This window comes from Anastrepha obliqua, chromosome 4 (genome assembly GCF_027943255.1).
Source record: "Anastrepha obliqua isolate idAnaObli1 chromosome 4, idAnaObli1_1.0, whole genome shotgun sequence".
NCBI classification, from domain to species: Eukaryota; Metazoa; Arthropoda; class Insecta; order Diptera; family Tephritidae; genus Anastrepha; species Anastrepha obliqua.
Genome location: NC_072895.1, coordinates 35,627,377 through 35,654,723, shown reverse-complemented (window position 1 = coordinate 35,654,723; position 27,347 = coordinate 35,627,377). Strand labels below are relative to the sequence as shown.

Here is a 27,347-nt window from a genome sequence, read left to right as displayed (position 1 = left end):
ACATAACATAACATAACATAACATAACATAACATAACATAACATAACATAACATAACATAACATAACACAACATAACATAACATAACATAACATAACATAACATAACATAACATAACATAACATAACATAACATAACATAACATAACATAACATAACATAACATAAAATAACATAACATAACATAACATAACATAACATAACATAACATAACATAACATAACATAAAATAACATAACATAACATATAACATAACATTATATGCTGTTCAAGCAAGGTAACGACGCATGCGCAAGATAACAACGCATTTTTTGGTGCGTGCAGCCGGCTACATAGAATTATAAGACGTTATCACGTCAAAAAATAATAATAACATTAAAACAACAGGTATTATTAACAAACTTGGTTTTATTTTAAATTCTTCAAGAAAATCAAATTAATAAAAATCAATAAGAAGGCATATGCAAATACAAATACGTGAATTTATATATGTACATATGCGCATATACATACACATATACGCTCACTTAAGTAGGAGAGAGCAAGATGTCGAACGTTGCCGTTCGTTTGCTTTGTCGTTCGTTCCGCGCTTTCGCTTGCAGTTCATTCAATGCAATGAGCAAGGTAACGGCAATGAGCAAGGTAACGACAAATGAGCAAGGTACGACACATTTTTTCGTGCGTGCAGCCTGTTAAATCGAATTATAAGACGTTATCACGTCAAAAAGATTTCCGGTGATGAAATCTGCATTTTGAACTTTATGCGCTCCGTTGCTTGCCTATTTGTATACTGACAAATATGATTTACGTACGGCGCCACTTGCAAAAATTATAAATCACCCGATAGGGGGATTAATTTTACGCCACCTTATACATGTTGAATGTACATTGAGAATAATTCAAGGAAAAACAGCAAATAAATACATTCTCCCGTTGTATTAGTAAGTAAGACGTAAGTTTTTCATTTTTCATGACCATATTCTTAATACTGTGCAGAAAGTTTTCCATAAACATTCAATGTAAGAAACCCACTTAAACTTTTTGAGTCTATTGTACAGTGGAGATTTGACGCCTCCGCTTGACCCCCTTCTAACCCAAAGGACTATTAAAAGAAAACACGATAGTTACACTTTTATTTTCATAATTTCCTTTTAGGCATTTTGGTTTTTATTGTAAAGAATGTGAAGTATGGATATAAAAGTAAATAATTAAGTATTCATACTCGTATAAAATAATTTAAAAAGTAATGCAGTATTTTTATTGCTAAGTGCTTGGCACCGAAAGGATAATTATGTGTATAAGCTATAATTTGAAAATGCTTGACAATCAACTATATCTATATCAATTAAAAATATATCTTCTAGAAAGTTTTGCACTTTGAATCCACAATGAATCGAATGTACTCACATTTTTATTAATCTCTAAAAAGTCATATGATTTACATACACACAATTGAAAAAAAAACACACAAACATATTAACCGATAATTTCTACCAATTATAAATAATACGCAGTTTTACCTGCTGATTTCAGGTTTTCGAAAATAAAACTGATTAAGCAATGCCCTAAAGGCAGCCCCAAAGTGGAATGCTTCTTGCTCTACCACCTGAGGCGGCGTTAGAAAGCCGGTTCTGGTATTCTGCTTTATATTTAAGGTATTTGTAATTAGTAACATTTTGTTATTGTACTTGTATTTACTTATAATTGATTCAACCCCTCACCAAATTGTTAATGCTTACAACTAAACATTCATTCTTCACAACTTGTAATTCTTTACAACCAATTGACATAGTAAATTTCGCCGTTTCCTAAAATCTAGTTTAACTAAATCTGTGTAATTATGGAGCACTTTTAGATTTGTCTTCTGCGAGCTCTTTGACCAAAATACGTGCGGCAACGTGGGGTTCAGCTGGCTTGAACACCACTTCTCCATTAACTTTGTAGTCGGCATAATTGATTTTGTAGACTTCATGAAAACCCAATTTTTCCATGACACGAGCCGAATAGTGGCTGGAACACAGCACATGCATAACGGGAATGTTGTGCTGTTTCATATAGTCCAGAGTGCTTTCCGTCAAACGACCGGCAATACCCATACCGCGATAATCCGAATTTACTGACAGTATTTTGCCGTCGAGTATAGTGTCGGTATTTGGATACAAATCGAAAATATTGAAATTCTCTTCAATCCTGTCAAAGAAGTTTAAGATTTTCTTGAACTTCTGATGCTGGCAGGAATCAGCTGGTTTATCCGGAACTGCAGCATCTGGAGGCTAAAAGGGAAAATAAATACATAAATTATTATTTTCAATTTGTTAAATTTTTATAAAATGTAAATGCAAATAAGATTTTATAGCTTCATATTGAAATTTTGATTTGAAATTTTATTTCAGTAAGAAGTGGGTGATTCTCTGCGTAGCGCAGAATTCCATGTCCCAGACGTTTTTTATTAAATAAATAGCATTTACAGTAATGAATCCAACGTGAACAAGTATTTCGGCGTTTACAAACAAAAACCAATAGTTATATTTATTAAAAAAATACAATTTTCTTCAAGAGTGCAGTTTAAGGTGCCAAAACGTCACGGTGAAGCCTGCCCCCAGCATCACTTATAAAATAAAAACCAATATTTTAGTGAAGTATATATAATAATCAGTATAACTGTTATTGACATTTTGGTATTGTGCAAGGTAGTAGAATTGAGAAATATGAAACACTTATTGAAAAAAAATAATTTTAATGATTTTTTGGATGAAATTTCTTGTCCCCAGTTTTTTGCGTCTCGGTGAAGCCTATCAATAAAATTGGATTATTTACATAAAAATAAAATGTCACATTAGTTTTACTCTAGTAAAAGCAACATTTAACTTTGCTAACTTGATCCATTACGGCAGAAATTAATCTCATGATTGAATTTTTTGGTTTTTATACCTTGGAAGTAACAAACTTGTTTTGAAAATAACAGAATCGTCACGGTGAAGCTTCCATATATTTTGGAATAAAATTAATAATTATTTATAATTAATCTTAAATAATTTGTAGTACTATTAGTCTAGTGAATATATGTAAATGGTCTCAACATGAAACAAATTGAAAACCGCCGACAATTTGTTTCAAAATCAGTATTACTTATGTCATGTGAAGCCTCTGCGTATGCGTAATTGTTTAAAAAAACATTTTGTCCGGCCCACTATGCATATTTCATTCTTGACCCGTAACCTTGAAGATTACGTTTTGATTTTTATTTTATTAAAAAAAAAAAAAACTACAAATAATAATATATAAACCGAATTCCGCGCTACGCGGAGAATCACCCAAGTGTAAATATTTGTTTAAACCTTTAACTCTTCAATTTTGTTTCGAACAACTTTTTCTGCCTGCTTAATTATTTTCCAGCAAGGATGAGTACACGTATTTTTTGTCCTTGTTCACTCCTCTAGGGAGCATAGGGCCTCGACAAGACTTGTCTTGCGTTGGTTTCGTTAATCCATTTAATTTCTGACAGGGTAGGTGATTAGCCTGCCGCTACATGAAGTACTCGTATAATCGGCATAAACAGAGTAAAATATTTCTGTCTATAAAAGTAGGCAATCATGACTAAAAATCAAACGTTGCGTGTTGGTTTTTTAGAAAAAAAATATTTTTATTCGTTTTTAATGAACAAAAATTTTTTCATTCATAAAAATAGCCAGCCAAGTGACGACCACTATTAAAAAAAAACTTTTTCTAACATTTCGTGTTTTATGTTTTACTGTTAAGTGTTTTCAATAGAATACTTTTGAATAATATGACTATGTGACAGTCAAGATGCCCTTGCTAACCAACGATGCTCTTGCAAATTTGTAGATGAATATAAGACAAAGCTGAACAGTGTTGCAAAACATAACAAAGTTTATCTTATTTGGGTGCCTGGACATTGTGATATTACAGGGAACGAGTTGGCTAACAAACTGGCAAATGAGGCTCTGCAAAAATACCACTAGGCCCTGAACCTTTTCTAGATGTCAATTCTGCAACAATTTAACGATTGATTGACGAATTCATGAGGTATACCCATATCAGGCGTTGGGCTAAGTTGGACTCCTGCAGAGTAGCCAAGTGCTTTGTTTTGTGAAAAAAACATATAGGAAATTAACCACCTTTCTCTTAAAACTTAGTAGGAAGGACCTGAGAGTACTGCTAATCATAGGACCCAATGCCTGTGGTCAGCATATGGCTAACATGGAAATCATTGGCAACCAATACGCCTATCTTGTCGTGAGAATGAGGACAGGGCGGAGCATTTTCTCTGTAGCTGTGCGGCGTTTTCTAGAATTAAACTTAGTCTGTTGGGATGCGATGCACTGAGTATGATAAGGTTTATACTCTTCCTCAATGAATCCAAAAAATGTGCGGAAGAGTGACTTCAAAACAAAATTTTCCGTCTTTCCATATAGCATCTATCCTGTGTCTCTATTCTTTCTACTGTAGTCTATTCGGGTGTAGTACAATGATCTTCCTAACTGCGTGCTGGACTTCTCCAACTCCTCACAAACCTAGTTTTATAGCTCGAATAATCTTCTGCGACATCAGATTGAAAAAGGCACATATATCTCTCTCTGACTCATTGATATTCTTCCAAATTCGATAGAGATATAGTGCCATATTCAGCATAAAAGTTGAATCATTTGTTTAGTCAACTCCCTGTCTACGTAATTAAATAGGTTTGGTTAGGTTGACCTGGCTGGCTGAAAACCATCATATAGGCCTATTGATTCTTACTAGCACCAGATGGAACTTGACCCTTCTTTGTAATCGACTTCTTGTAATAAGCCTGCGTCCTTTGCAAATCTGAGTAAGCTCTGAAGCTCAAACGCCGAGAGACATTATAACTTCTCATATTGCAGAGCTACTAGGAACTTCATTCGGGTTCTAGCTAATGCAGGGCAAGAACATAGAAGGTGTTCTAGAGTTCCCCCTCTTACTGTCGGCCTGCATCACAAATTATTTTCACTCACGATTGTTTTTCTCAAAAAAGGTGTCTCTATTCCCCTCTTCAACTCCCAATAGCTTCCACATATAACGATATTATTTCTGCAGTTGCGCGGAACTTCTCGTCGTATCGTTTTAGAATCGCTTAAGACTCGCTAAAATACAGCGACTAAGTATTTGAGCAGCGCTACGGTACGGGATATGTGCTCATGTTGATCACTTAAGTCGCGATGCACGCAAACAGATCTTTGCTCCGAGATGACAATCACCCAAGTCGATATTCGCTTTTCGCATACTACGTACATCTGAAACAGTGGACAACATGGCTTATGTGTACTAAAGCATTATCAATTTGGTTTTTCGAATTCAGAATACGGCGATGTTCATCAAATACCTACTTAAGTTGATGTTTAAGGTTTGGGTCGAATTCAAAGCCTAATTTGCGGCATTTTACATGCCAGCTGTAGTTGGTGTCGCATTGCCTGAACCTTTTCCATTAAACAAATAAGCATTCCAGGTGCATGGGCTATGCGTAGTCATTTATATATTTGCGCGGCCGGCAATTATTTTTATTGGAAACATTGTTTATGTGGCGAACCCCAGCACCACATCACCCACTTCGCCTATTCAGATTTAATCTGCGGGGATAGATTTACATGGCGAGTGGCTTTAACTAAATGCTTCAGCGAATTAGGATAAACGTACATACATACACCTGCACTTCATTTCTAACTAAAATCACAAGTCGAATTGAATACCGCTCATTCTTGCTAAAATCGCGCAAATGTCATTTCGTTTCGCTTTTTTCGCATTCTTGTGCATCGACTTATTTGGGAAATAAAAAGCTAAGATGTTATATCAAACAAATATACATACGAGAATGAATATGATATATACCTGTATGTGTAGGTATACATATATGCATACATGAATTCATGGGAAAAGGAAGTGAAAGTCTGCTCGTGATTAATGCCTTAAAAAGCTCTCCTTCGTGTTCGTTTATCTAACATAAAAAGTAAATAAAAGTGTATGGCACTCACAATCATTCACATTTTATTGCTCTCTAAACAAACTAATAGTGTAATCAAAAAACTACCGAAATAAGTTGGGAGTGGCAAGCATGAATGCAATTGAAATAATTCTAGTAAAATTAAGTAATTTGTGATACAACTTGAACATAATTTTAGTCATCTTTCTGTTGTCTTCATGATTCCGCGCGCGCTTACTATACAATTTTTGATTCCTCGCAGTAAAAATGAATGATGAAAATGATCGGAGACCATCATACCTCATATAGACCACAAGCAATCCCAGTACTTATACGAGATCTTAATGGTTTGGGGATTAGATGAGATTAGATTTGTGAGAGGTTGGACATGTCCAAGCACTCAGTCAGGAGACCATTGTACTATACCCGGATAGATTTTAGTAGAAAGAATAGAGAGATAGGAAAGATAAAAAGTGGGTGGTAAAACGGAATTTTTTTTTTTTTAAAGCTTAAATAACAATAGAATTGCTAAATAAACAAAAAGATAACGCAGCGCAAGCAACGGAGGCTTTCAGCTGAACGGAAAAATTAGTTTCAGGTCACTCTTCCACAAATCTCTTGGATTCATTGATAAATCTTAAGAGATCCGGAAGAGGAAGATTATGAACTTTATCCATGCTCAGTATATCGCAATAACCTAAGTCTGATTCTGGACAGCTACAGAGAAGATGCTCCGCAGTGTCGTCAGCTTCAAGACAGGAGTGGCATATCGGACTGTCGACGACGACCAAGGCAGCCATATGCTGACCACAGGCGTTGTGCCCTGTGATTTCACCAACCAGTACTCTCAGGTCCTTTATGCTGAGTTTTAGGATAAAGGCTGCTATTTTCCTGTTTGATTCTTTCATAAAGCACTTGGCTCTGCACGAGTTTGACCCAGACCAACGTTCTTTATGGCTGGACTTCATGAAGTCGTCAATCCATTGTTGAATCGATGCAGAATTGATTTCAGGGCCTAGTGGCATATTTGCAGAGCCTTCATTAGCCAGTTTATCAGCTTACTCATTCCCAGCAGCAGATCCGCTACCATTACTGGTTTTGAGTTCGTCGGTGTAAAAAGTGTGCTGATATCCCGTTAATAGGTTCTTTTGGCTTAACCATTGATCACTATCTGGGATCAAAACATCATACCTCCTACCGAAGCTAACGAAAGGCACCCGATTGTCTACTGGCATCGAGAACAGTGTGCACCGCTTCGACAACTGGTGATATATCTGACAGTGGCCAGTGCTTTCTTTATTTCCCCAGACTCCGTTTAACTTGAGCCTGTAAGCCGCCTATATCGCTTCCTTTCGAATTTGAGGATCTAGAGTTGCAATTTAAGAATGGCATTAAGGGCATCACCCCATGTCGTACTCATGGCATCTGTGATACCCTGTTTAGTCTGCTTAGATGTTTTACTCTGGAATTAACCATTGTAGCCTTCCACCGTACTACAGAGGGGTATGTAATAATGGGTCTAATCAGAGTGATATACAACCAATGTTAGGTTAGGTTAGGTTGGTATGGTTTCCCAAGGAATGAGCACACTTGGACGAAGAAAAATGGATTCGTCCTTTGTGATACCATTATGAAGGAGGTGAGGTGAAAAGGAAAGACCGATGGGATACAGGGAGAGGGCGGGGAGTGGTAGTGCTGGGATGGTTAGGAGCGTGTGGATTACGAACGATGACTATGCTATGTTTGCGTCAACCGCCTTGTGCTGCTGATGGAATTCATCATATTTGTAATGTCAGCGCCAGCTATATCAGCAGGCGTAGCAAAGAAGTAAGAGCCAAGATGCCTGAATCTTAGCCCCGCCGGAGCAGACAGCTAAGGAGAAGGTGCTGAGATGATATCACCTCATCTTCCATACATCCAGCGCAAAAAGGATTCGAGGTGATTCCAAGTCTCACAGCATGCATTCCTTGCGGATAGGGACCTGTGAGAAAACCCACGAGATTCGAGAGCTATATTAATATTTTGTCAACCTCAAAAGCTTGCCCGAGTGCCCCCGGTCGACACGTGGCCTGAAGGATTTCGCGACCTTAAAAGTTTGTGTACTTGCCCAACGCTCGCTGGCGCGATGCCCATTTTTCCAGGAGCAGACCGCAGGTAGTCAGGGGGATCCCAATTCTCTCCCTTCGCGGGGAACTCATCTCACATGTCCCTTGTCTGGCCAGCTCATCCGCCTCACAGTTCCCCATAAAGACGCTGTGACCAGGAACCCAGATGAGGCTTATGTCAAAGAATTCGGACGCAGTGGAAAGTGAGGTCAAGCATTCCTTGACCAGTTTTGAATGCACCGTCACTAACCCGAAGGCCCTTATTGTCGCTTGGCTGTCGGAGTAAATATTTACTCCTTGATTGAGGCTACCTCTGCCTGGAACACACTGCAGTGGTCCGGTAACCTGAATTTGAGTCTGATGGAGAGCTCTTCGCAAAAGACTCTTCCGCCGACCTTTCCTTCTAAGAACCAGTGTCCTATCGCCGGCCTTAGACCTCATGTCTTGCCAAAGGTTCTCTAACACTTCCAGAAGACTTTTAGTGTCCGAGAGACCTTTTTCCAGGTAAGCTTACTATCTAGGATTATTCCTAAGGATTTAACCTCAGAAGACAGTTGCAGCCTTTCAATGTGGGCAGTAACAGGCCTTCCATATTGCGTTTCCTAGTGAAAAGCACTAAGATACTTTTTATAGGATTCCCCGAAAGATCATGCAATTCGCACCAAAGAAATGGGGAAAAAGAAATCCATTATTTTTGCGTACACAACTGAAAATTCACCTTACGACGAGCATAAACTTTAAATTGTTTGATCGATACTTTAGGAGATATCGATCACTATAGCCATCTATCGAGAAAATAAAGGATTTCTTTCTCCAAGAACAATTTATGAACGCCAAGAATGACAAACATGATGAAATAAAAAAATAATAATTTCGACAAACTTTGTTATGTTTTATTTACAAAAGAAAATCTGCAGATATTGGAAAATTTGGCTTTAATGCTTACCATTCACCCTGTGCTAAGTACTTGACTACCCTCAGCAGTTATTGTATAGTTCTTGGAACATAATATAAAAAATGAATACTTACGGGTCGCTTTAAAAGCCCATTGAGGAAAACACCAATCAATTCACCGTTATTGTGGACAGCTTTGAATGAACAATTATCCTTAACACACTTCAAAGTGTATTCCTCCAGCTCCGGACAATCACCCAAATTCAAAAATTTATTTAGTGGCTCATCCTAGAAAGATAATTTTAATTATTATAATATTAACTGTCAACCATAAAATTATAAATTTTTAAGTATGTACATGATTTTGACAGAATATATGTAAGTGCATTTCCTTGAAAATTTTGAGAAAAATATTTTTCTTGTGAGGAATAAGTGTTAAAACGTTTTACTGAAATGTTATTTGCAAGCCCAGGGGATGGGCGTACAAACAAATGACTTCTGCAGAAATTGTCTAGATGCGCAAGAGGAAGAGACGATCTTCGCACGCATTTTTTAATGAGTTGGACGATTTCAATACTGTGGAAATCAAAGATCTTCTAAATTTTTTGAAAATTTCACACGGGTTTTATGAGAGATAATGACAAGTTGTCCATGCGACATCATAATGGGCTATGAGCCTGATTGTGTTCTATAGGTGACAACCGGTACAACCAAGGATAAACGCGCCAATTTAATTTAATTTTTTTTTTTTTTTTGTGGTACTTATCCGTACGGCAACCATATTTTGAAATCAATGGCTGAGCCGAACGGCTAATCGGCTCATATTTTTTAGATTAACTTTAACAAAATAAAATATCTACGATCTAGCGAAATTGTGAATTGTTACAATACTAACAAGGAAAATATTAAAGGACGTAACAACATAGAAAATAATATAACGGTATCGTGAAATAAAAGTCCAACTCATCGAACCCGACGAAAAAACGTGTGTTAAACTCCTAAGATTTCGACCATTCAATTATTAACGCTAACCAACTATTAGTTAAGATCTAAATAAATAAATAAAAGTTAATGTCGGACAGATACCAAAAAGTTTGACCAATTTAGTAGCGAAATCTCTCATCATTAGTGAAATTCTTGTTAGGTGGATGTCATTATTTGTACAAAATTTGGTATAAAGTTTCAAAATATGTCCATATAAGCTTTTAATTTTGAGATAAAGTTACGTACAAGGTGGCATAAAATTAATCACCCCATCAGAAGATTTACAGTTTTTTCAAATGGCGTCGAGCCTTAATCATATTTATACAAACAGACAAGCAATGTAGTGCGTAAAGGTAATAAATATATAAGAAATAAAGTTTTCCGTCACTCAAAATCACATTTTTATGTAAAAGAAATTTATTCAAAGACAAAATTGGACGATAATAATGCGCCACCTCGTACAATGTATGTGATTTTTTTAAATCCACCAGACTTTTTTTACCATACACTGAAATGTCTGTTTAAGTTCTTGTATTTATGCGACTTTAAAACGTAACTTATGTGAAATGTTCAGAAATGAGATGTGATGTAAATTTATTTTCTGCGTGAATTAATTTAATATTTTTCTACACCACATATTAACAAGTTTTTGTTTTAATTTATATATTTTTTTATAAAAACAAGTTCATACTACAAAAAAAACATTAACGCAAAGTTTCAAGCTATGCACAAAAAATATGAAAATTTGCAAAATTTTCCTCAAATTTCAAGTTTGCAGTTTTGTAGTCTATTGAATAAAGTGCAAGTGGGAAGTTTCAAGAGGTTCAAAAATCGCGTTGATTTTTGACCATTTTTGTGCTACTGGTGTTGGATATAATATTTTCTCCCATATAAAAAGAAATCGAATATTCGTCACGCTGCCTGTATATAATTAACGCGCATATCTTTGTGGTCTGTTTGGCCGGGCTCCTACTCCAGTTTGTGGTGGACGTCTGTGAGCGTCAAAATAAAGTGTACAAAGCATTTTGTTATAATATGGATTTTATTTCAGTCTTTTATAACAAAATAATATATTTTAATTTTATGTTTTTTAAATAAGTATTTGATTCTCTACTAATTACTAGAAAACAACAAAAAATAAATTAGAACAACAAAAGTTGTAAGACAAAAAACAAAATTTAGTGCATATTTTACGCGTCAAAATAAAGTGTACAACGTACATCAGTAGCATTTTAGCGATGTTTAACCGTAAAAAATAGCGTTAGATTTGGTTGTTTACTTCCTTTTTCGAAGCATTGAAACTTTTTTCATATTGTATTTTAATTGGTTGCGATCGGCAGAGTGAAAAGTTTTTGTCTACAGTAAATTAAATTCTATTATTTATTTTTTTTTGTAAACAAACTTCGTCTGATGTTAGAGAACTGGTACTAAAGCTTCGCAATGAAGGTAAAACCTTTCGTGAAATTCGCTCTATTGTCAACAGAAGCCATAATACTGTGAAAAAAATAGTTGACAAATACAAAAAGTTCAGCAAAGTAGAAAATCGTCCAGGTGCAGGCCGTCCAAAAATTTTAAATGAGACTGAAGTAAGATCTATAGTGCGTGATGTGAAGAAAAATCTCTTTAAAAGTGCGGTCAAAATATCACAAGAAGTTGCAACTGCATCAGATACTAGCGTAAGTGCCAGTACAATACGTCGATCGTTGCACGCAAATGGGTTACATGGTCGTCTCCCACGAAAAAAGCCGCTAATATCGACAGTTAATCAAAAAAACGTCTTGATTATGCAAAAAAATATGAAAATCGGGATGTTTCTTTCTGGAATAATGTCCTGTTTACCGATGAAAGTAAGTTCGAGGTACTTGGGCAGAAAAAACCGGTTAAAGTCTGGAGAACCAAAAATAAAGAGTATGCCGACCAAAATTTGATAACCACAGTTAAGCACGGTGGGGGTTCGGTGATGGTGTCGGGATGTATGGCGGCAAGCGGAGTTGGCAATTCGGTTTTTATTGAAAGTACCATGAACAAAACAGATTATCTGAATATTTTACAAAATAATTTACTAACCAGTGTGCAGAAATTCGACTTGTAGGGATCTTGGATCTTTCAACAAGATAATGATCCCACACAGCAAAAATAGTAAAAGAATAGCTGCTTTATCGTACTCCTAAGACATTGGATCATCCTCCACAGTCACCGGACTTAAACCCTATTGAACATTTGTGTGAGCATTTATAGTAGACCACCAAATCCGGAAAAGGACAATCACCAATATGGATATGCTGAAACTCGCTATAAAGGAAGAGTGGGATAAAATTTCATCTAACGTGACAAAAAAACTAGTTGAGTCGATGCCCCGAAGACTGTATTCCGCTATGAAAGCAAAAGGGAAATCAACAAAATACTAAATCGATATCATTTTTGTAAAATATGTCTCTGTACACTTTATTTTGACGCGTAAAATATGCACTAAATTTTGTTTTTGTCTTACAACTTTTGTTGTTGTAATTTATTTTTTCGTTGTTTTCTAGTAATGAGTAGAGAATCAAATTCTAATTTAAAAAACATGAAATTAAAATATATTGTTTTGTTTTAAAAGACTGAAATAAAATCCATATTGTAACAAAGTGCTTTGCACAATTAATTTTGACGCTCACAGTATATGGTTAGAGTAAATAAATAATATAATAATATTTTCAATTTGGTGCAATTTTTTCCATCGGTGATGTAAATTGGTTTAGTTTTGGAGAACTACACTAAGGCACAAACTTTACGTCATTTGCACTTAACGTGGTAGCAGAGCGGTAGATAGCGGCGCACATTAAATCAGTTTTGTTCATTTAATCAACTTGTAATTTTTAGTCCTAATTCTCTAATAAACTAAATATTTACCATTTATATATTGTAAAATAGTCGGAGAGTATTTATTTCAAACGGGTCTGACAGTAACATTTGATTCAGTTGACGCAAATTTTGAAGCCAATGGACTATGCACAGTGCTAACAGAATGACTCCTCCGATAACAAAGCGAACGAAGCAGTGAAATGTTAGACGAAAAAATGTGAAAAAAGAGTTATCTCGCACCGCGGCGCTATGAACCAGGTACCAAGCAATAAAACACAATAACTTTTGAAATTAATTACTGCATTTGTTTCGCCAATTTCAAAATAACCAGTATTAATGCATACGAGTATATGCAAAAAACGTTGTTAAATTACAAATCGCACCTCATGCAGTAATTAAACTGCCATCTAAGCGAGGCTTGCACCTTAAGCACCTTGATTTTTTACGGCTCAACATTAGGGCAAGTAAATCTGTCATCAGCAGATAGCAATTCTCAATCTCTCAAATGACACAGCACCATCAGTAAAATTGCACCTTGATTATTTTCATATGTTGATACATAAATCAAACGATGTACTCGCATTCCCTGTATTATAGGGCTAGGTGATTTGAGTTTCGATTTAGCAGTAAGTATACATTAAGGCATGCAGAACCCAATAGCAATTCAATTTGCGTTGGAAATTGTGATTCCATTTTAGAATATGTACTGCCAATACGCTCTGTCACATTCTCATTTGTATGCAGCGTAAGTTTTTTTTATTTTCCATGGCGTAAATACATAGCATTCGTATGACTTCGAACTAATCGCCCTTTCTTTTTTAGGCACGTGGCTAAATGGTATGTGTCCGTTTATGTATGCAAATGTATGCAATAAGAAGCAAGTAAAGAATGTTTTTGTTTTTGGTATTTCTATAAAAAACATGACGCACTTGCCGTGATTGGCATCAATACTTAATGCGGGCATAAAATGAACAAAAATATAGAAGAGCTGTTTTTCAATAGCAAACGGCGTTCGGCAGGCAGTGGCAATCCTGCGAATGCACTTTTGCCATGAGAACGCTTCAAGAATATCAGTCAGCAGCACAGGTGTGTTTGGCAGTAATTCTCACTTCATTCTCACGTAGATAAATTAAATTTTGAAAACTTAATTTTATGTGCATGAGTACGTATAGATAGAAAAAGAAAAAAATCACCGTACACTGAATCTAACTTGGCGTTTACACGGACAGTTTAGCAGATGCAATTGCCATACATTCATACTTTTTTACTAATACATTCACAATTTTCTCACTGTTTTCATCACTATCTATGATTTTTCCAATCCAGTAAATTTGACAAATAATTTGACGTTAGTCAATTACGGCGACTTTTCGTTGCATACTGGCCTCGATACACTATTTTGTGCGACCTAAAAGCTTTTCAAAAGAGTGTTTCAAGCCTTTTGAATGACCTCTACGGACGCAAAACGTTTTCCTTTCATGGCCAAATGCAATTTCTCGAATAGGTAGAAGTCACAGGGAGCATCAAGGGCATCCAAACTTTTATTATTGCTTAAAGCATAATAATTGCCAAATAAGAAAAAATTGGGTAAAAAATATTTCATGTTCTTTCTTGCCATAAAGGATTGATAGAAGAAAAATAAAGAAAATTTGAAGTTCAAATTATTAGTTTAACCACTTCATTTTCAGCAGATTTTCATTAGTATAATATGCCACCTATTAATTTAAATGAAAACTTTAATGGTTCATATGTAATTCCTAGGTAAGGTTAGGTGGTCCCTAAGAATATCTAATATGTAGAAGCAAATTGTATTTTACTGTAAGTTTAAATTAAATTTAATTATAATAAATTTTGAAAAGCAAACATTCGAAAATAAATTTAAGAAATCAAAATTTTTCGTCGAACACATGAACAAATGAAGGGTATTCAAGGCATTCAAATATTATTGCAGGTTAAAATTTTTATTAGAACTTACTTTGAAGAAAAATCTTCTGAGCATAGCCAATACAGCGTCCTTGTCCTCATCTGTAACTGGTTGCACCTTATAAGGGCTAACTTCAGCAGCTGCTGGGTTAGATTGTGTGACGCCAGACACATTTAATACATTATCCATCTTCTGTGTTAATCTCCTTATCGGGTAAAGGTCCGACAACTGAAACATGTTTAAGAAGAAACAAAAGCTTGTGTAAGTATTTGCTTGTGCACTATTATGCGAGTTAATACCTATGTATGTATGTATATATGTATGTATGTATTTAATAGCTAATTAGTTCGTATTTTCTGGTTGAATTAACTTAAGTTATTATTATTTGTGAAAACATTTTTTGGCTTACGTTCTAAAATTTATTTCTCAACATTTCACAGCTCGTTCGGATATCTTATATGTACATACGTGCATCTTATACACGTTTTCGTTTTATTTATGGGCACTTAAAAAGTTTTCAAGTTCAAAAATATTATATTTTCAAATAAAAATTCACGCACAATTTCACTCTCGCTAATTTCATCACATGGCCAACAAAATATTTTACTGGTAATGTCCCAAATCTACAAAATTAATTCTTTAAAATTCCTATACTTGTACATAAGCACATGTACATATGTATGTATGTATTTAGACATATCAGCAAATAATCTAAATAATTTTCATTAAATATTGGCCTACATTTTGAAGACTTTTGGTCGGCTTTTAAAGTTCATAAAAATGACATTACTAAGACAAATATAAGGCAACACAAAGGCTTACGATAAGCAATTTAATGCTGGAGAGGAGACCAAGTAGGCAAAATTTTCAGAAGGTGGAAATCTCGGTGAAAGCACTAGGAACAAAAGAATATAAGTGAGTCCCGCTGTCACGAATCAGTCGAAAAAAAACGCGAATATTCCGAACAAACTCTGGATGATTACCAATTAGGTTTCAGAGCCATCTAGTCTACAATAGATAAAGGTTCATAGCGACACAAAATTTTGAGAAGCGATACAAACATGACATTGGCGTCTACTATGTACTTATTCGTGGACTTCAAACAAGCATTCGACAGCATAAATATAAGGCAAATTAAATTTTTCCTGCAGTCTATTGGCATCCCACTAAAGCTTAGTGAGCTTGCTACTCTGTCGCTAACAAATACCACGACGAAGGCGCATTGTGCAAGGAGAGTGCTCAGAGTCATTTTCCATTAATCGGGAGTTAAATAAGGAGACGCTTTATCAACATTGATTTACAACCTAGAACTACAAGCAGCAATAACCGAAATAAATCCAAATGGGATGTACAGATGATATACTTATTATGGAATTAATGAGTGCGTTTATAAAACTAGAAAAAAGAATACGAAATACTGGGCTAAGAATTCGCACAGTGTAAATGAAGTTTATGGTCCAATCCAGCTCCGGTTTAAGGCATGATGGTCTGCTGATTGGAGACTATGCATTGGAGTGTGTACAAGGATTTAATTACCTATCTGGGTATCAAAATACCTGGCAATAAGAATACATTATTAACAATAAATGAGAGAGTTTTAGCAGCAAATAAGTCTTAATTTTCTAATTTGAAGCTGCTCAAGTCTAAATTATTATCTCGTGACCAAAAGTTAAGAATATACAAAACGTTGATCTGCCCGTGCTTACCTAAGGTTGCAAACTATGGACACTACAAACCACTGACATTAATCAGCTAATGGTATTTGAAAGAAAAATATTGCGCAAAATATATAGACCTGTCAGACTGCAAGACGGTACCTATCGAATTAGATAAAATAATGAGCAGGAACTATTAGCAAAACGAAAACTGTGAAAGTTGAAAGCTAAACGTGCGGCAGTCGAAGGAGGAAGTCTTAGATAGAGACAGTTGGCGTAAGGTTGTGAATGAAACAATCGTTTACTAGGACTGTGATGCTAAGAAGAAGAATAAGAGAAGACCAATATAGACCAACAGACCTAAGATTGATGTAGATGAATTTCATGCAAGTCTCATCCCCAAAATTTGGTAATAAAATACATTAAGTTATTTCCTATAAAAGCCGTTGTATCGTTTGGAGGTGGTATAGAACAGTGTGGATAACATCACAGCGCAGAACAATACCATTTTTATAGAATATGCAAGGTGTGCCTATAATGAGACTGACTACTATAGAAGTACGCTTCGCCACACGCCAGCAATCGCAAGATTTTTAGCGCGAAACCTTCTTTTTCGAATGTAGCAGCTATCGCCGCTGAAGAAATGAGTATGGATATAGCCTTTGCTTGCTCTAGAGTTGTTTTTTTTTTGGTGCGCCTGAAGAATGTTAAGTTAATTAAAGTTAAGTCAATTCAAGACAATGCGCCGGCTCTTATCGCATTATCTGTCGAGAGGTTTTAGACAAGTGCATTAATCTTCAAGTGCCCTTTGGAACTGTAGAAGTAAATTCGACACGTCTCCCGAGGGAGCTGGCAGAAAACGCCTTCTGACGTTGTAGCTTTGGTGAAGATTTTTATTTGAAATCTATCATTCTTGCTTGTGGCTGTATAGAGGGGTGCATATTGAAGTTTTTAATATTAAAAAATCTATACAATCAGAATAAAAAGTTTTACAACGTCGGTCTCGCTTAGATGAATCTCCCGTATATTTTCTCAAAGTTGAATTCACAAATGTTTCACGAAAAAAATGTATTTGTTAGGGAGTAAGAAGCCAAAAATTTAAGTTCAAGAATATTTAAGGGTTCCTTCGGAAGTTGGGAAACTTGTGTATCACTAAGAAAATATGCATATGCAAAAAATGCTAGCAAAAGCTGTTTCAGTTCATGACTTTTCAATAAAGAAATAACATAACTTTTGTGCTTTACATGATCAAGCAATGCAATCTGCTTGAATGAATTTGATCTTGTAAAGAGGTCGTAGCCGAATGGTAGCGTGACTACCATTCGGAAGTGCGAAGGCTCGAATTTCTGCAGCCGAAACTCCAAAATGAAAACGTTTTTTCTAATATGTTAGCGGTCGCCTCTTGGCAAGCAAAATCTAAAATATATCTGGCGTTCTGAGTCGGTCTTGCATTTGTGGAACAACATCAGGACGCACACCACAAATAGAGGAGGAGCTCGGCCAAACTCCCAAAAAGGGTGTACGGCCCATAAAAAAAATGCAAAAGAGATTCCAATTGTCTGTGAAGAGCCTGAAGACCACTAGCTCGGCTTATTTCAAACGATTTTATTTTCGACATTGGGGAATACCACATTTTGGTGCTAGTTTATCCATCACAGCATTTTGAACATGGTTTACATGTCAGAGCCATTCTTACTTGTTCGCAACTAAAGGAGATGGAGCACCTTGGCACGTGTTACTTGCAACAATGAGCGCTGCAATAAAACTCGTTAGTCAGATAAGAGCGATTTGCTTTAAATTCAGTTGAAGTCGGTTTGCGTGTTTTTGGAAAGCAACTCGCAAAAAATGAGTATTTTACTACAAGCAAAGTGTTGTCAATTTGGAAGTATTTTTGGATACTCAAGGTCGAGGTCTATAAACGAAGTCCGTAATGTGTAGAAAAGATCAGGGAGCGGTTAAAAAAAAACGAGGATATTAAATCACAACTGAATGCAATACCTACTATACATTTTTTTCGAAATCTATGGCATCGTTCAGACAGTAAGTGACTGGACTGTTGTATGTAGGCGTCTTGCAGCGGTTCAGGGTACGCTTTTTTCGCGCGCGGCGCTGTGAGAATGGTTGCATCTTGCCCTACGACGAGACGCCGGTCCATTGTGGGCACATTAAATGTCTGCCCTCACTTTAAAGACCCGGGAGCGCCAACTGCGATTTTTTTATATTTTTTCTAAAATAAAGTTCCATTGCATCGTAAGGGAAGATTCGGAAGATTATTAAGTGAGTGATTATTAAGTGAGATTCCAATCGTGGTAGTAGCCATTGTGTAGTGTTAGAAGGAGAATGTGTTAAAGGCCGTAGCTTACTTGCTTGTTTTTGAAGTGAAAACTTCTTTAGAATCGTTGGGAGTGATTTGGGAAAAAGTGAAACGAAAAAAGCGACCAACTTGGCTACGAAGCGTTATATTATATGTTGATATAAACGTAGCGACGAACTAAATAAAAATAACTTTTATTTTTATTTTTTCTTTTTCTTGTGATTCGAACCAAGGATTTTGGATCGGAAGCTCACATTGCTAGTCGCTCGGCTACCGCGCTATGCTGTCGTCGCTGGCCTAAAAGTTATTTAGTTACGAAGCGTTATATTATATGTTGATATAAATAATTTTTGTGAGCGTGTAATTCTCAAAAGTTTTATTAGGTTTATTATTTAAAATGTATTGACTAGGTAGTGTTGTTATCAGCTTAACATCTGATAGATGCTCCATCGGAGGACAACAAATGTTAAACTGATTTTTGGAAATGGGCGGAGTGTTTTTAGGGGCTTGCTCCTCCTCTGCCACGGGTTGACCCGGTATTGCAGTACCGCCGGGACTTCGGCTTTAAATAAATACAAGAAAAAATATACTAATACATTTAGCTTTGGTGGGAAGAGCCATAAATTTTTATATGAATACATGTAGACGAAAATGGAATTTTGTTTTTTTTTTGAAATTTGCATTGTAGGACATTTCTGATTATTTATTGAAAACAGTTTTTTGTTTTAGATCAGTGCTGTCCAAAATGAAAAATGTGAGTGTATAAGTGAGAACGAGAGAATGGGAGCAGCCCAGTGGGAAATTTAAACCAAAATAAATAAATATTGGATTGGAGTAGAAAATTTTTGTGGGAGAATCGAAATGCCTTTTGATATTATATCTATAGCTTCCTTTGAACGACTTGTAACATAACATAAAAGGCATTGCAAGTCGTCGCCAAAGGCATTTTCTAGCATAAAAAAGTTCTCACAGGGCATTGTATTGCATACATTAAGCGTCGCGGACAAACGTGATGTTTATTCGTTGCTGGTTTGCTAACGACTGAACGATGGAGAGTAAGAATACGTGTCATCAATTGATGTATGGGTATGGGATGGACAGCACTGGTTTAGATACTGAAAGTCAGTTTAAGTGAATCGGTATAAACATTTCGTACATTAACTTTTGTGAGAGTGTAATTCTCAAAAGGTTTATTAGGTTTATTATTTAAAATGTATTGACTAGGTAGTGTGGTTATCAGCTTAACATCTGATAGATCCTCCATCGGAGGACAACAAATGTTAAACTAATTTTTTAAATGGGCGGAGTGTTTTAGGGGCTTGCTCTCCACCTCTGCCACGGGTTGACCCGGTATTGCAGTACCTCCGGGATTTCAGCCTTGAATAAATACAAGAAAAAATATACTAATACATTTAGCTTTGGTGGGAAGAGACATAATTTTTTATATGAATACAAGTAGACGAAAATGGAAGAAATTTGTAAGTCTGTTTCTTCGGTCCGTTTGGGTATTTTTTTTGACAACATCGAAACCAAAGCATTTGTATCATATTTTATCTATCATAAGCCACTGTATCATTTGTTGAAATTGAAAACATTGAGGATAAATAATATAGCAATATTATAATGAACCTATAATTATCCCGTTCCTAATGCTGCTTTCGTCTCATTCTCTCTCAGTTTGTTTTACGGAAGGTTTCACTTCTATCAAGTCTAACCGTTAGACTGGTATTTTTTTTATTTTTTTTTGTTTTTAAACTGACGCAATATAATTGGCGAATCCCGTATTTATAGTCGCTATTAGAACATCTGAGGATTTTATGTGCAAATTAGATAAAAGTGTATGGTTGGGCGAAAATTGTTCGTATCAGAAATATTTTTTTGCCAAAGAAGACTCCAACTTACCTTACCCTCAATATTTTGCTCAACTTTGTTTAAAAAAATCAAAAAAATCTTAGAGAGGTAAGGCAAGTCGGAGAAGTTTAAGTGCTTCACTTTTGTTCGGCACAAGTATCAAAACTATAGCTCTTCCACACTGTATTGTTTCGATCGGACGTCCTGTCATAGCTCAATCATTCTTTAACCGAGTTTTCGATAAACTTCGCTTTTCTTTAATTTCTATATTTATTAAATTTAGAAATGATTGCATTTAATCTAAATATAAATGTGATTTCCTACATTCATATGTGGCTCTTCTCAACGATTATTATTTGTTAACTGAATAAATGTTTTAGAAGCAATACTTAAATGTACGCAATACGTAAGCCATATATGTTGTACATAAATTATAGTCACCATTGAGTAACTATTTTTCACTAAATTATGGTTTTTAAAGTTAATTAATTTTTCGCTAATAATCGATCTGTTTAGCAGTAATATTTTGTAGTTTATAGAGTTAATGAATTCAACAAATAATTAACTCTGGGCAAATAATTACCACGAAGCAAGAAAATGGATATGGTTAAATCAATTCTACTCGCTGCTATTAACATTTCGATGCACCTACTCATTATTTCTTAAGGGTGGCATGTGCAGTCAGGGTTAATACTTATGATGAATTGATTACATTAGTTTCGATAAAAAGGTGTAACCAAAACATTATAATTTCATTAGAAAGAAAAAGCTTAAAATATATAGAAAAATGCTTATAAATCAGGGAGATTATCTGTGCTTATGACTAGCAAGCAGGGTTGAGTATTTTGCGCTACCACTAATTTTTAATGGTAGTTAAAATAAGGGTTCAATTATTACTAAACCTTCAGTTTTTCAGTGTTCTAACTATTCATTTACTGAATTAATTATTTAGTGCACTATGCCCAACCGGGCTAGCAAGATTGCACAATAGTATGAAAGGTATGTAGCAAGATTGCACAATAGTATGTAGTATGTATTCGTACACTCACAGTTTATAAACAGATATACCTGATACTTTGCAAAATTTATACAAAAGAAGAAAATTTTTACATATTCGTAAAAAATATTTAACATTTTTATTCAATATTGAAGGAACAAAAACTTCCAAGTTCATTTCTGGAATTAGTGAACTTAAAGTAATAACGAAATAAGGCACAATTTCATGCAAAAATATTATTCGTACATAGCCATATAAAGAATATTTTATTTAAAAAAATAATAGAAAAAACGAGTATTCAGTACTTTATTGGGCTTTTACAGCTTTACTAACTGCTTCCAAACGTCGATGCATACTTTTTACCAATACCTGGGTTTCGTTAGCTGCAATTTTCTCCCACTCAACACTTACCATAAAGCTGTCTTTAATGATGCCTTTGCTGTTATTTTGTGCTTTCTGATTCTCCTTTCTAAGAGCTCCCAGACATACTCAATTAGGTTCAGATCCGGTGATTGAGGTGGAGTTTTAAGCTGCTTACAGTGGTAAATAAGCCATTCTTGGACGAGATAAGATGCGTGTTTTGGGTCATTGTCTTGTTGAAATAAGAACTCTTTAGCATCCACTCCAAGTTTAATGGCACTATCATGCAAATTATTTTTCAAAATATTTAAATACAGATGTTTGTTCATTTTATCATCAATAAAAACCATTTTTCCTACTCCAAATGCAACAATGCACTCCCAAACTATTGCATTTTCTCCTCCATGCTTATCAGAATGAATACGATTTTTTCCATTCTGTTCTGTATTTTCTTTTTTGGCCGAACTTTTGGAAGGCCATCTGATCCGGAAACATTAAAATTTCGACTCATCGCCGAATATGACGTTTTCCCAAAAAGAATCTGGCTCATTTATATAGCGTTTGGCGAACTTCAATCTCTTCTTTCTGTTAATATCTGGAATGTTCTATAGGGCTAGCGGTGTGCCATTCTGCTATGATAACCATCGTTATGCAGACAATTAAGGACTGTTTGTGGACTTATTTTTTTTATGCAAAGACTCTTGAATATTTCGGCATAGTATCGTGGAGGTTATTTTTGGTGCACGACTGATGCTACTATATTGCGTTCCTCAAATGTAGTCAATATTTTTCGCATTCCGGCTGGGAGTACCAGTCTTAACGTAATCAGCAGAAACACTTTGGACCGTAAAATGCGATTTGCCAATTGTTTTACCGATTTCGCGCCAATACTTGTTTTTCAAGTACAATTTAATAACAATTTTGCGCATTTTCAATGGTAAATCCTCACTTCGTCCCATTTTGCCACTTTTAATCGAGATATAATATTACAATTTTTACCGTTACTTTTGCAAAAACAATATCATGAGCTGAAAGTGTACGAATAAATGTTTTGCGGCATTTTGCTACATCTGCCTGCTTTTCTTGAACCTCTTCAGTGTGAATTGAAATAACGAGAGCTTTATTTGCGGCATCTCTAAGGAGTGTAACATTCTTGCATTCTTACAGTGACCCAAAAGAAATATATTGTCACACCAAATATTTTGGGCAAAGCTAGCGTTTTTTACGTCCTACTCAGGATGAACGAATAAATTGTGTGCCCACTGTATATTAAATAAGCAAGAGTACGAGAGTTACAATACAATAATAACAACAACTACTGGTAGAGGATCGCAATTATCAAGATACAATTCGCAGTCTGGAAATATTCATTTACATAGATTTCGCAGTTGCAAAAAAAAAAAAACAGATAATCATAGATTACCAGGTCACATGTGGACTCGGCAGCAGAATCAATCAACCTTTATTCAGACGGCATAGATGATAAAATGCGAAACTCGCACATTTTATGTGAGAGCGCGCCCAGGAACTTGTGTGAGTACTTATCAGTACTGCTAATTCCTGAGCTGATGAACAGCTGATAGACGAAATGGCGGGCTGCCAGAAATTAGGCGCCAAAAATAAGTGAATAAAACAGTTCGTTTTTGTGTCAATGTCACGAGACACGTATTTTGCAGAAATTTATATTCAAATAAGAGAGGGGAAAAATGTATACACCCGCACACATTTAATTAATTCGCATACAATAATATAAAAATTAATAAAACTAATATACTTAAACAATTCTACTGAAGATTGGGTGCTGTTTTTTGTAAATGTGTAATAATAAAGAAATGTTTATTGTATACTTTGCTGTTCTGTTTATCAATGATATTTGCTCGTGCTTCTCGTCAGCAAGATTCTAGTTTTATACAGATGTCCTTAGGATTTATTCGGCGACCACTGCCTCTCTCGATTCTGAATTGATGTGAATTGATTTGGATAATTTCAGTAGGAATGAGTGTTTCCAAATTAATTTTTCTAAGCCTGCCACTGACACCTCTTATCACATATCTAGCACGCTCCTGTCATGTGTCAGTGACATACGTCACATAGTCATATAAATTTTATTATAACCAAATCTTGCTTTTGTTAGGCGTTATAGCTCTGATTCCCCAGACCCTTATACGTTGAATACTTTGTATACGGCGTTTGTACGTTCCAAACATGGGTATGGATCCTCTATTTGGTCTCTGTATTCGAATTGAACGAATCCAGGAAGTATTCTTACATTTCGCGTTGCGTAATTTACGCTTTGCGGATTTCATACCTACCTATCAAGCGCGATGCTTATTGATTAAAAAATTTAATGTTATCTTTGTCTTTCATTTTTGATTACACATTTCATCAGTAGTGCTATCGGCCGGTGCTTTTTGCGAGGACTTTGTTTAATATTCCGGCCAGAGTCTTCGTAGTTTGGAGTTTTGCATATTGGTCTCTCAAAATATCTTTATGCTCGAAATGGTCCCACTATTAGAGCCTTAATTGAGTTAAACAAGTTGCCATGACCCATGTGACGACAGCCCATCAGCGGATTCTTTCAAATTTTCTGAGAGCCGGTCAAAGGTTTGATTTTAGTTACACCCCTATACATTTTGTTCACCATAACAAACAAAAACGGTTGTTTGCAGGACTAAAGAGTTTCAGTAGCCTGGGAAATGCCACGCAAACCATTTTGACTGATCTATACAGCCAAATATTCAAAAATTAGTTCCTCTCGAAAATCAAAAAACACATAACTAATAATCACTTTTCGCCATCAATTAGTACAGTAGGAAAATAAGCTGCTGAATGTACAGGTGGTCGTCCAAGACTTGAAGACGGAAGGAGTTTTGCTTGTGGAATACTTGAAAACTGGTAAAACAATAAATTCAGCTGAAAGAAAAAATTCGTGAAAAAATACCCAGTTTGCAGGTAATGCACTATATGAAGGGAATTGGGGGAAAAACCTTAATACAACTGTTAAATATAAAGATAATAATGATCTACGTCCAATTTTTATTTTTTTACAAAATTTGTGGTAATATCCACTCTGAAATATATTTTAATATTTCGAAGCTCCCCCTGAGCCTACATCACCTTACAGAGTGATCAATTATTTATATACGTTTGAAGGCCTCTGATAAGGGAAAATCAGTTTGGCCCATTTGGATTTTAATGTGCTTTAATTGCGGACAATAAAATATTTCATCACATGAAATTTTCGTATTTATTTGCCGAAATCCGGCAGGTAGGGCTCTTCTTTAGTATAAACAAACTAATTTCGCCTGATTTTAAACTTGACGAAATTAACTGAAAATTGACGTGAAATTAAAAAAATGCCAAATTATAAGATAATGACCGATTGTGATGAGCACCAAATTTTAAAGTTGAATTAAGAAAAATGGGTTTTAAGCAATATTAGTGCTTAACTTAGATTTAACAGAAGAGCCATCAGGAATTGGTTGAGAAAAATATGAAAGCGCCAGGTCAATACAGCAGAAATCAAGTTCAGAGCTTTCAAGAAAGAACACTCCAGCAGAAGATTGGATTATCAAGGGCAAAGTAAGTATATAAGTCAGTACAACAACTGTTCGTCGCCAACTTCAAGAAGCCGGTTTAGTTCTTAAGTGGTCCCGGTGGTCTAGAATTTTCAAAAAATTGATTTTGTTTTCTGATATTTCGAAAGTATAGGCTTTTAAGAATATATTGTCAAGTTTTTGGAAGGATATTCCTAGTATTTTCGATTCTACAGCCGTTTTGGCAATTAGAGTAAGATTCGTCACGCGGCGGCATCAATGGAAAATATCACTTTCAAAACTTTAAACTCAATTATCTCAAAACTACTTTTTTCGCCCTGGTGTTGTCAAAAAAAAAACTTTATTCAACCGAATCGTCTGAAATTCCAATACGTTATTCACAAAATCAATGGCTATCGCCCGTACTAGAATCATATTATTATTTCAATTATTTCGTTTTTTTTTTTTGACTAAAAAACTAAAAAAAACCCGATTTTTAGAGCATCAAATTCAAAATCGCGCCATTTAGTCAATTGTTTTCTTATTCTAGTACGGGACATAGCTACAGTCATACTGATTAATAATTAAAATTAAAAAATTTTTTTTTTGTATGTAAAAGAAGTTAAAAAAAGCTTAAAAAATTTAAATACCGTTTTTCATTTTTTTTTATTGTAAAAAAAATCGTGAAAATACCCTAAATTTTCAAGCTCTAGACCACCGTGACCCCTTAAATTCTTGTTTTTATACAAAAAAAACTCGAAAATATCATAGGAATCGCATTTCTGAATAGGCTATTACCATAATCAAATAGCCTTATATCGACTAACAACAACAAAATGTTAAAAAAACTGTTTTTACAAGCCGTCGAAAAGTTCGATTCACATATTACCCCATATTGTGGGAAAATTTCATGCCATTCCAGTACCACCACAAAACAGGTATTCAATAACATTCGATTTTCAGCTGTGTAATCAAAATACTATAACGTGCAGTTCTAAATATTTTGAATGAAAATTATTTTTTGATCTTGAAACGATCGCCGACAGCTGCCGTGTGCCGCATTGGCCAATTAATTTGAATTGTTTACATCTCGTCTACGACTCGGAAAAATAAACACTTTGCATACCAAACCAAAAATCGAAGTAAAAGCACTGCGAACACATACACATGTACATATGTATGCATGTAGCACATACTAATCTACCTAAAAAATTATGTACGTACTCGTACATATGTATGTATGTTTTTTTTTTTAATTCTTCTACAACACTTACCGTGTACCGCGCCTCAAGGATAATCGCGTCGTTTTTCGCGATATCCCGCTTATTCCTCAGCATCGCTTGTTCGTGCAAATTCTGTATTTCCATTTTGTATAAATATATGTATTTATTCTTTGCTTGAATTTTGCAAATTTCGATGTCAGCACGATTTGTTTTGCTTGCCTTTTTCTTAGTTATTTTCCTATTTTTTTTTTCTGGCTTTAGCGCCGACTGCTGAAGAGAAACACTGTGTACGTGTTTTGATACGTGTAAAGGGGGAAATCACTAAATCACTGTCTCACAGCACTCAGAAAGTATTGCGAAAGTTTTATTTCTATGGGAGATTTGTTTATTTATTTTATAATTAAGCGATTAGCATTGGCGCAAGTTGATAAATCGCTTGTCACATAAATTTATGCGCGAACGCATCCAACCCGATTATACCGGCATTTATTTACACTGCGATCATTCAATTATTCTTAGCGTACAAGTTTGTGAATGTCCTTTTAATTTAAAAAAATGATTGCCGTAATTACTTTTTTGTAAATATTATTGGTCGCATTGCCTCAAGAATTTCCAATAAAGCTTTCAATTATAAATTGATTTTAACCGACTGCCGATTATTTAATATACTCGGTTCACTCACAACGATCAACGACTGGGCAAA

General features: G+C 35.2%; 1 protein-coding gene, 1 non-coding gene and 1 pseudogene across 2 annotated transcripts; 2 read left to right on the top strand and 1 right to left on the bottom strand.

Moving 5' to 3' along the window:
• Positions 1-1,122: 1,122 nt before the first annotated feature.
• LOC129243499 (arylalkylamine N-acetyltransferase 1) lies at positions 1,123-27,347 on the bottom strand. The gene is made up of 4 exons (XM_054880556.1): positions 26,696-27,347; positions 14,760-14,936; positions 9,092-9,244; positions 1,123-2,271 (listed from the first exon to the last, which is right to left on the bottom strand). Exons 1-4 carry the CDS (start codon positions 26,786-26,788, stop codon positions 1,837-1,839), a joined length of 858 nt encoding a protein of 285 aa, XP_054736531.1. The 5' UTR covers positions 26,789-27,347; the 3' UTR covers positions 1,123-1,836.
• On the top strand, positions 19,048-19,249 carry LOC129246546 (U2 spliceosomal RNA). Its single transcript, XR_008582475.1, has one exon. It is a non-coding gene; the product is annotated as a U2 spliceosomal RNA (small nuclear RNA).
• Positions 19,879-20,063, top strand: LOC129246560 (U2 spliceosomal RNA; annotated as a pseudogene).